Raw genomic sequence first — 11,406 nt, forward strand, 5'->3', positions numbered from 1 at the left:
AGCAGTGTTGTGGTGCCTCCAGGACCAGGGTTGGGAACCACTGGTCTAGGCAGCTAGTTAGGGTAGAAAATAAGGTATCTGGCACAATTCACATCTAATGATGAGAAATGTGTGGGGGTGGGAAGAGAGGTCGATATCACAGAGTAGAGTCTAGAAGGAGAAAGAGACGTTAGATTTCGTCTAAATGAAACTGGCAGAGGGTTTGGTGGTGCAGAAGAAGGTAGATGTAGATTAAAAGTAATAATTAAATGATCCGACACATGAAAGGGTTTGACCAAGATGTTATCTGTGATATAATTGCGTGTAAAGATGAAGTCGAGCTGGTTACCTGATTTATGGGTACCAGTGGGGTTAAGCCGCCGAAGGTTGAAAGAGGGCAGGAGAGAGTGGAAGTCAGTAGCATGTGGCTTCAAGGTGGATGATGAAGTCGCCAATAGAATCGGATTAAAATGGCTGCTGCTGCCATGAGACCCAACAACAGCCTCTGTCAGAACCCAAGAAGCCAATACTGGTATGCATTGACCCTGAAAGCAAACCTGTAAGAACTTCCTGTTGCAAAAGTGGGGAGGGGCAGCACTGAGCAGACTGGACAGAAATCCCGCTAGAGACTGTTGCTTCCCAAACACAAATGTGATGGATTTAGCGAAACAGACCTATCTAATATTATCACCTTCATAATCTCTGTCATATTTTAATCACAGATGCTGCTCCACCACGACCATATCAGTTAATGGGACAGCTGATAGTTGCAAACCATCTGCTTGGTGGCATGGAGAGCAATATCTATGTGGCCCAGAGTAATGCTCCATATCTAACTTCTCAGAGCTAAATGCTTTTTTAACATTTAGCTTCTCAGAGCCAAATGCATATTCAACATTTAACTCCTCAGAGTTAAATGTAGTCAGTAAATCAATGACAAGTTTTTACACAGTCTGGAGGACATACCGAGTGTGTGCTTCTATCACTTTAAATGGAAACATCAGAAAATGCTGTTTTGTATCACTGTATGCAAACAACTTGGGATCTGTTTGCATGGGACCAGAGTCACAAAATTGCAGCCTGACTTCCATCCCTCAAGAAGGCAGTCAGGTGGGAGCTGACGTACAACTCCTAAACTTAGCATTTCTGCTGGCCATACTGTCTAAAACACAGAGTGAAACAGACACACAATACAACGGAATGATATCACAATGATTCACACAAATACAAACAGACATTAAGCTTCCTGAAGACAAAGAAGCCAGGGATTCTGTGGCCTTTTATGGTCTTGTTGATGCAGCACGCTACATCACCTGACTTCATGTCAGCTAATTAAGGCCGGTGTCTTTTCGTGCTTCAGACACAGAGAAGCGTTTTCATACCATCAACACCATGAGGAAGTGTCGAAGTTCCACTTTGAAAGGAAATTGAAGTGATGTGACTTTAAATGCAGACCTTGACACCAAACACCAATGATTTGTACATACATATGGACAAAGGTATTGGGACACCCCTTCTTTAGAACAGAAAAAGACAGTTTTGGAAGTGTCTGAAATGAACGCATATGTATAAGTCATTGGTGTTTGGTGATGAGTTTTTGGCTCAAGGTCTGCATTTAAAGTCACACCAGAGGTGTTCAGCTGGGATTAGGACTTGGCTTTCTGCAGACCAGTCAAGTTCTTCCACACTGACTGAATCAATCTTTTTTTTTTAACCTTGCCTTATACACAGAGGCATTGTCTTGTTAGAACAGAAAAGGGTCCTGTCCAAACTATTCGTATAAAATTAGAAGTACACAATTCCCTAGAATATCATTATATGCTTAAACATTAAGATTTGTACTCGTGGAAATTACTAAAGTAGTCAAACCTGTTCATTAGAAGGGGGGGGAGGGTCCCAATACTTTTGGCAATATAGTGTACAACCTAACCTAGCTATTTACAATCTTTGTCTGCAATTTAATCATATTGACCTATTACTTTTGCTGTTGCTTTTGACCATTAGGTGTCAGTAACATAATTCATTCAGAACCTGTTTTATGGACATAGACTTTCTGTACCACACTATTCTGCTGATATGGAATGAGTTTGACTACTTAATCAGTTATATTAATAGAAATGCTTCACTGGGGCAAACAAAAAAATCCTAAAATCCTAAATAGGATACCCCATAGCAGCAGTTCCAGCAGTATCCAACATTTCTCAATCATGATCTTACTCAGCTAAATGTGACTATTAGCTTAACAGCTGTATTCTTTGTTTGCTAGCTATATGCACATACAGCATACAATGATAAAAATGTTCTACATTATGCACCTTAACCCAAAAACCTTTAGCTTCATACACTGTAGGTAATTGTGACACTGCCTGAATTTGTAGATTTTCTATAGCAAAACTAAAATGTGTTTAAAAGTGCGACTGGCCAAATCGTCCAGCTCGGTTTGCCCCCCTTTATTGTGTGGTTGCTCTGCTTGCTTAATAAACAAACTCCAGCTGGTCCAAAATGCAGCAGCTAGAGTTCTTACTAGAACCAGGAAGTATGACCATATTAGCCCGGTTCTGTCAACACTGCACTGGCTCCCTATTGAACAACAAATACATTTTAAAATCTTGCTAATTACTTATAAAGCCCTGAATGATTTAGCTCCTCACTACTTGAGCGAGCTCTTATTGCATTATTGTCCTTCACGTCCGCTGCAATTTCAAAACTCTGTCCTGGAGTACCCCCAGCCCTGCACATTTTTTTATGTCTCCCTCATCTAGCACACATGATTCAACTCATCAGCTCATTAGTGGAGACTGCAAGACCTGAAGTGGGTGTGTCAGATGTAGGGAGACATACAAAATGTGCAGTGCTGGGGGTACTTCATGGAGAGGTTTGAGAACCACTGACCTAGAATATCAAAATCAACTGCGGGTGGCAGATCCTTTTCCTATTTAGCGCCCAAACTCTGGAACAATCTGCCTAGTGTTGTTCTGGAGGCAGACACACTCTGTCAGTTTAAATCTAGATTAAAGACCATCTCTTTAACCTGGCATACACATAATACACTACCACATTTCTAATATTCAAATCCGTTAAAGGATTTTTAGGCTGCATTAATTAGGTCAACCGGAACTGGGAACATTTCCCATAACACCCGATGTACTCGCTATATCGTAAGAAGAATGGCATCTACGCTAATATTAGTCTTGTTTCTCTCTTATTCTGAGGTCACCGTAGCCACCAGATCCAGTCTGTATCCAGATCAGATGGTGGATCAGCACCTAGACACGACCTCTACAGCCCTGAATGTCAGTGGAGACCATGTCAACTAGATGCGCCTCAGAGACAGATCCCCAGTGAAGACCTCATCACCTCAACGACCATCGGCACAAGACCACGGGAACCAGACGAGTCCTCTGCACCTGTGTTGCAGCCTGGAATTAAACCACACCATGCTGGTTTCATCTGGCCAGAGGAGAACTGGCCCCCCAACTGAGCCTGGTTTCTCCCAAGGTTTTTTCTCGATTTCTGTCACCGATGGAGTTTTGGTTCCTTTGGCTTGCTTAGCTGGGGACGCTTGACTGATTGCACCGACACTATTGGACGAGAGCTGAACTGGATGATGACATCACTGAATCATCAATGAACTGACTTTATCTGAAAAAATGACTCTTTGTTATTGTCTTCTTGGATTATTGAAAAAGTATTTTCCTGTTTAATACTGTAAAGCTGCTTTGACACAATCAGTATTGTATAAAGTGCTATACAAATAAAGGTGACTTGACTTGACTTGATCAGTAAATTATTAAAATGGTAAGGTAGTCTCCTTGCTGTTTTCCCTGAAACATTCAATTCCTTATTTTTTTAAATCAATAAGAAATCTGGGGGGGGGGCTGGACATGTAAATGAGGGGGCCTAGGCCCCCCCAGGCCCGCTCGTGACTATGCCACTGCACTATACATTTACATTGTCATTTTGCAGACGCTTTTATCCAAAGCGACTTACAATTGGGGAATACATAAAGCGATTCTTCTTAAAGAGGCAAACAGACACAGGAAGTGCTTGAAATACCAAGTTTTAGGCATTGTTCAAATAAGTACAAGCTAGAAAAGGGAAGGAATAAATAAAGAGAAAGAAAAAGGGTTTTTTTTTTTTTAAGATGAAGTCAAGTAGCGTTTAAAGAGACGAGTTTGCACTGCTTGCCACTATACGTGTGGCAAGCAGTGCAAGTGACAATACCAGGAGAAGAAGCCATTACTCACCGTGAATGTTGAATGATTCTGACTTACCACAGTTGTTTGATGAACTTGGTGTAGTATGGTCATAATTAAGTTATATTTTAGCAGTTTAAACAACAGAAAGTGATAGTAAGATACCAACTAAGATTCCAACAGAAAAACAAAGCTACACGGAGCTACAATCGCAAACCTATGCATAGTTTTGTACAATATAATGAAATACATTATTGACACTATTACCTGTACTGTTAAGAACTGTTATTCAGATGACACATGGCTGTAAACTGACCACTGATATGAGTCAATAATTCTATGACCTGTAAGATTATTTAGTATACATCTCACCCCTGTCCTGCTCTGTAATATCCTGCCGGACATCCACACATGAATCCACCCTGTGTGTTTGAGCAGCCATATCTGCAGGGGCTCATGAAGGACACACACTCGTCCACATCCTCACAGCTAGTGGACACGGGGTCAAAGGTGAAGCCAGATGGACAGCCACACTTAAAACTGCCCAATGTGTTAAAACAAGATGCTGAACCACAGCTGCCCGGGTTCAAACACTCATTGTCATCTGTAGGACAGAAAAGGTCAGTAGCATATGTAAACTGTAATTACAACTGTAATTTAAAAATGTGAGCACCATGGGCTCAATGTGTCTGAAGCACATACACTAATCATATGACAATCATGAGCTCATTTATTTACAACATCCTGTAAATATATAAAAAGGAACAATAATAATGGGGAAGGTTTGTGTGTGTACTGACCCACACACTGGTTCCACTGCTGGTGCTGTGTGTATCCCTCTGGACAGCTGCAGCGGAAACCACCCGCAACATTCTGACAACCGAACTGACACCTGTGATCAGGCGCACACTCATCTACATCTGACAGAGACAGAAACAGCAGTTCAGTTCAAAAACTGCAAACTACATGCACCCATCACATACCTGTAACATTCATTCATGCTCACATATCCCATATGGCATTTTTTTCTGGCAACAGTATATTTTAAATACATGCTTAATATATGTTATAAGCATTGAAGTGGTGAATTATTAATGAAATTGAAAACATATTTAGTTTCAATCTTCATATACCAAAGATTTGTTTCAGGGGCAAGAAAATACATTTCCAATCTTACAGTAGCCTACATTTAGGCTAAATGCAAATGATGGACCTGGTGAAAGGAAAACTTGCTAGAAAAATTCAGTTTCAACATTTCAATCACACACACACACACACACACACACACACACACACACACACACACACACACACACACACACACACACACAGAGAGAGCCGTACCATCACAGTTGAGGCCGAGAGAGTCCAGAATGAAGCCCTGTGGACACTCACAGCTGAAGCTGCCCACTGAATTCTGACAGATGCCCCGCTGACCGCACGGAACCCGCTCAGACAAACATTCATTAATATCTAAGTGAAGACAGAAAGAAGCACCTTAACATTGAAAATCACAGGTCGTGACACTCACCTGACACTGCTTTTCACTTCATTTATGATAATCATCATCACATACAGAAACAAAACTCACAACTGCAATGTTTCCAAGCACTACTTGTGTGTTTATCAAGAAGTGATGTAAAGTTTCCTGCTTTTGTTGTCAAAGGGTCGCCTGAGGGGACATCTGAATGTGTGTTTCACCTTTGCAGGCCGTGTGATGCTGGCTGAAGCCTGCCGGACACTTGCAGGTGAATCCACCGATGGAGTTGACACACGAGAACTGACAATTGTGTCGTCTGCTCTGACATTCATCCACATCTACAGATAAAAAAAACTAAAATCAAAGCAATGCTTTCTTTTTAAAAGGGCAGCTAAACATCTCAAGGACATTTCAGCACATCAAAGTCTAAAAAGGCTTACTATGATGGTCAGTAAATGTTTCCCAATGATGCAGACTGCTCTCTCATCAACTAACAATTAATTCCTCAGATGACAACACATGTCCTCTGTTACACTGTGCACATGCTGGATCAGATGTAGTGAACATCAGCAAGATGGCAACCCTGTTTCATTCCGAAGAGATCAGGCTTTGTGGACAACAAAGGATGCTTGTGCCTTAAGATAAACAACACTACCTCTTATGGAGAGGGGAGTAACATTAACATACAGTAACCCCCCATTCAGGAACTGCTTTGTTCTCCCTCAAGCTTATCATTTGTGCAAGGCACGAATGAGGACTTCAGCATTCCATTGATCAAAGACTGATCCGATCACAATGTGCTCTTTCACTGATCACAATCCTTCAATCTATAGACCTAAGTTTGAAGTAATGGTGCTTCATATAACATTATCCAGAGAAATAGTGTAAATGATAAATCCCCTGTGACTTTTGTACTGGCTACTCTATACAGGCCACCAGGGCACCATACAGACTTTATCAAATAATTTGCTGATTTTCTATCTGAGTTAGTGCTGGCTGCAGATAAAGTCTTAATTGTTGGTAATTTTAATATTCGTGTTGATAATGAAAAAGATGCATTGGGATGAGCATTTACTGTATATACATTCTAAACTGCGGTTGGATAACACGTGTCAGGGCCTACTCATTGTCATAATCATACTTAAGATTGTATACTGTCACATGGAATTGATGTTAATGGCGTTGGAATTCTGCAGCAGAGTGATGATATCTCGGATCATTATCTAGTCTCATGTTTACTCCATATAGCTAAAGCTGCAAATTCAGCTCCTTGTTACAAATATGGTAGAACCATCACTTCTACCACAAAAGACTGCTTTATAAATAATCTTCCTGACTTGTTTCAATTCCTCAGCATATCCAATAGCTCAGAAAAACTTGATGCTGTAACAGAAACTATCGACTCTCTCTTTTCTAGCACTTTAGATAAGGTTGCTCCTTTATGCTTAAAGAAGATTAAGGAAAACAGTCCGACACCGTGGTATAATGAGCACACTCGCATCTTAAAGAGAGCAGCCCGGAAGAAAATGAAGCACAGCTGGAAGAAAATGAAACTAGAGGTATTTCGTATTGCATGGCAGGAAAGTACTTCTGCAGTACTTATAGAAAAGGTCTAAAAACTGCTAGATCTACTTACTTTTCATCTCTCTTAGAAGAGAACAAACACATCCCCAGGCATTTATTCAATAAATTAATGAAAAATAAAGCATCAACAGCAGACCTTTCCCAACAGCACAGCAGTAATGACTTAATGAACTTCTTTACTTCCAAGATCAATACTATTAGAGATAAAAGTATAACCATGCAGCCGTTAGCCACAGTATCGCATATAGATCCCCTGAGGAACAATTCCCCTCATTCTCTGCTATAGGAGAGGAAGAATTGTATAAACTTGTCAAATAATCAAAACCTACAACATGTATGTTAGACCCTATTCCATCTAAGCTACTAAAAGAGGTGCTTCCAGAAGTCATAGATCCTCTTATGAATATTATTAATTAATCATTTGTAATTCAGCATTTGTAAAACTGCATTTTTCTTAAAACTATATCTAAATTACGACCTATGCTCTCAATGTCAAATGCAGAAACGCTAATACATGCGTTCATGACCTTAAGGTTGGATTATTGTAATACTTTATTGGGTGGTTGCTCTCCGCACTTAATAAACAAACTCCAGCTGGTCCAAAATGCAGCAGCTAGAGTTCTTACTAGAACCAGGAAGTATGACCATATTAGCCCGGTTCTGTAAACACTGCACTAGCTCCCTATTGAACAACGAATACATTTTAAAATCTCATATCGCATTATAGTTTGCTGCTATCTCAAAACTCTGGCCATTTGATAATATCTAGAATATCAAAATCAAATGCGGGTAGCAGATCCTTTTCCTATTTAGCGCCCAAACTCTGGAACAGTACCTAGTGTTGTTCGGGAGGCAGACACACTCTGTCAGTTTAAATCTAGATTAAAGACCCATCTCTTTAACCTGGCATACACATAACACACTATTGCATTTCTAATTAAAATCTGTTAAAGCATTGTTAGGCTGCATTAATTAGGTCAACTGGAACCGGGAACACTTTCCATAGCACCCAATGTACTCACTACATCGTAAGAAGAATGGCATCTATGCTAATATTAGTCCCTTTCATTCTTATTCCGAGGTCACCGAACCCACCTAGATCCAGTCCATATCCAGATCAGATGGTGGATCAGCACCTAGAGATGACCTCTACAGCCCTGAATGTCAGCGGAGACCATGTCAACTAGATGCACCCCAGAGACAGATCCCCTGTGAAGACTGTCACCTTGACGACCATCGGTGCAAGACCACGGGAACCAGACAAGTCCTCTGCACACGTGTGGCAGCCTGGAATTCAACCACGCCATGCTGGTTTCGTCTGGCCAGAGAACTGGCCCCCCGACTGAGCCTGGTTTCTCCCAAGGTTTTGCTCCATTTCTGTCACAGATGGAGTTTTGGTTCCTTGCCACGGTTGCCTTTGGCTTGCTTAGTTGGGGACGATTGACTGATTGCACAGACATTATTGGAAGAGAGCTGAACTGGATGATGACATCACTGAATCTTGAACCTTGTCAGTGTTGTGCGCTTGCTTAGCCCTTTGTTGTGATAAACAGTAAAGTGTGTTCAAGCGCTAGCAAAAGACAGTGTAAAGAAATACTCTTTGAGCAAAGCAGTCAATCAGAGGAAGTTAAAAGCCGCTCGTAAGTGTATTTATTGCTTGTCTCATTAGTGTTTAGGGCAGTTGTCATTGCTAGAAAATGCTTGTTTTGTTTACTGAGTTGAGACGTGCTGAAGTCATGTTTGGTCTCGTACTGTTTCGCATACCTTGTCAGTGTCATGTGCTTGCTTAGTCCTTTGTTGTGATAAACAGTAAAGTGTGTTTAGCTGAATTCAATTTCTGTTGTTCCTTGCCACGGTTGATTTGTTCCTTGACAAATCAAATGAGTATAAAAAAGGTTAGTATACCGCATCAGCGGTCGCAGCAGCCCTCGTGTGAAGACCGAAGAGTGTAAAGACCATCGACTCTATCGTGCGACTCCACCATGCAGGGACATAAGTATCGCTTTTGATTCATCCTCTTTTCTACACCTTGCTTCACTTCTGTTTCAGTTTTTATGACCAACTCTTACTATGCGTTTCCATATCACTACCACTCGCAAGCCACGCATCACACACTATAGTTTTTATGACCAATTCTTACTATGTGTTTCCATATCCCTACTATTACTACCACTCACAAACCACGCATCACACACAATACACACACACAACACTACTTTCTTTTTCTATTGGTCTCTGGAATTGTCAGTCTGCAGTAAACAAACCTGACAGAGACGTGGATCCAACCAGAGGACACTGCTACTCCTGCAGCATTCTCCAATAATTTCTCATTTTCCCACACTCCCCGTCTGACTGGAAGAGGTGAAGGTACTGGTCTGCTTATCTCTAATGACTGGAAAGTTATTCCTTTACCTTCTCTGTGTATTAACAGCTCCTTTGAATCACATTCAGTCACTATTACCCACCTTTTTTAAAATCCATTTTGTAGTTGTTTATCAACCCCCAGAACCACAAGGTAACTTCTTGGATGAATTAGATGTGCTACTCTCAACCTTTCCTGAGGATGGTACTCCCCTAGTTATGCTTGGAGACTTCAACATCCACCTAGATAAACCTCAAGCTGCAGACTTCCACACTCTGCTTGCCTCTTTTGATCTCAAGAGAGTGCTAACTACGGCTACTCACAAATCAGGCAACCAACTAGACCTTATTTACACACGACACTGCTCCACTGATCATGTATCAGTCACTATTACCCACCTTTTTTAAAATCCATTTTGTAGTTGTTTATCAACCCCCAGAACCACAAGGTAACTTCTTGGATGAATTAGATGTGCTACTCTCAATCTTTCCTGAGGATGGTACTCCCATAGTTATGCTTGGAGACTTCAACATCCACCTAGATAAACCTCAGGCTGCAGACTACCACACTCTGCTTGCCTCTTTTGATCTCATGAGAGTGCTAACTACAGCTACTCACAAATCAGGCAACCAACTGGACCTTATTTACACACGACACTGCTCCACTGGTCATGTACTGGTTGCTCCACTGATCATGTACTAGTTACTCCACTGCACACCTCGGATCACTTCCTCCTCATTCTTAACCTCAACATGGTTCCTGACACAACACATACCCCTCCAAATGTCATCTTTCGACATAGCCTACGCTCACTCTCACCCTCCCGGCTATCTGGTTTCATCTTCGCTTCCTCCCCCTAAACAGTTATCATCTCTTGATGCTAACAGTGCTACTGGTACTTTCTGATCCACTCTTACATCTTGTTTAGACACTGTCTGCCCCTTGTCTTACAGGCCAGCCCATACCATCCCTTCTGCCCCTTGGCACAATTTTCCACTACACAATCTGTCAAGTACATCTTACCAGCAAACATACACTCGTTCACATCCTTCTCTTCACTCTCTGAGGCAGAAGTCTCCAAACTCATCCGTTTTAATCATCCTACTAGTCCGCTTCATCCTATTCCATCTCATCTCCTTCAAGCCATTTCTCCTGCAGTTGTACCTGCACTCACTCACATCAACACATCCCTTCACACTGGTGTTTTTCCCTCAGCATTTAGACAGGCTCATATAACCCCTCTACTTACGACACCCACCCACCCTTAACCCATCTCTTTTAGAGAAATACAGACCGGTTTCCCTTCTTCCTTTCATTGCAAAAACACTTGAACGAGCTGTGTTCAACCAAGTCTCTGCCTTTCTCACACAGAACAACCTACTCGACAGCAACCAGTCTGGTTTCAGAAGTGGACATTCAACCGAGACTGCCTTGCTCTCAGTTGTTGAAGCCCTAAGACTGGCAAGAGCGGATTCCAAATCTTCAATACTTATCTTGCTGGATCTGTCCACTCCTTTTGACACGGTTAACCACCAGATCCTCATGTCAACCCTACTGGCAAAGGGCATCTCAGGTACCACACTCCAGTGGTTTGAGTCTTACCTCTCAGATAGGTCCTTCAAGGTATCTTGGAGAGGCTTCTCTGTCTACATGGCATCACTAGGTTCTGTCATTCAGAAACATGGCTTTTGATATCACTGCTATGCAGATGACACTCAATTCTACCTCTCATTCCATCCTGATGATCCAACGATAGCTGCTCGCATCTCAGCTTGTCTAACAGACATTTCTTGCTGGATGAAGGA

The 11,406-nt window shown here is 41.7% G+C and overlaps 1 protein-coding gene across 1 annotated transcript in view; it reads right to left on the reverse strand.

Annotated features, from left to right (window-relative positions):
* fbn2a (fibrillin 2a) overlaps positions 1-11,406 on the reverse strand; it is a 138,544-nt gene that overhangs the window by 14,804 nt on the left and 112,334 nt on the right. Inside the window, 4 exon segments of the mRNA XM_016462171.1 lie at positions 4,548-4,779; positions 4,976-5,095; positions 5,520-5,648; positions 5,877-5,993. Of these exon segments, the coding sequence (XP_016317657.1) occupies positions 4,548-4,779; positions 4,976-5,095; positions 5,520-5,648; positions 5,877-5,993 (598 nt within the window).

The sequence above is a fragment of the Sinocyclocheilus anshuiensis genome, unplaced genomic scaffold (assembly GCF_001515605.1).
Source record: "Sinocyclocheilus anshuiensis isolate Anshui unplaced genomic scaffold, SAMN03320099.WGS_v1.1 scaffold889, whole genome shotgun sequence".
In the NCBI taxonomy this organism is placed as follows: Eukaryota; Metazoa; Chordata; class Actinopteri; order Cypriniformes; family Cyprinidae; genus Sinocyclocheilus; species Sinocyclocheilus anshuiensis.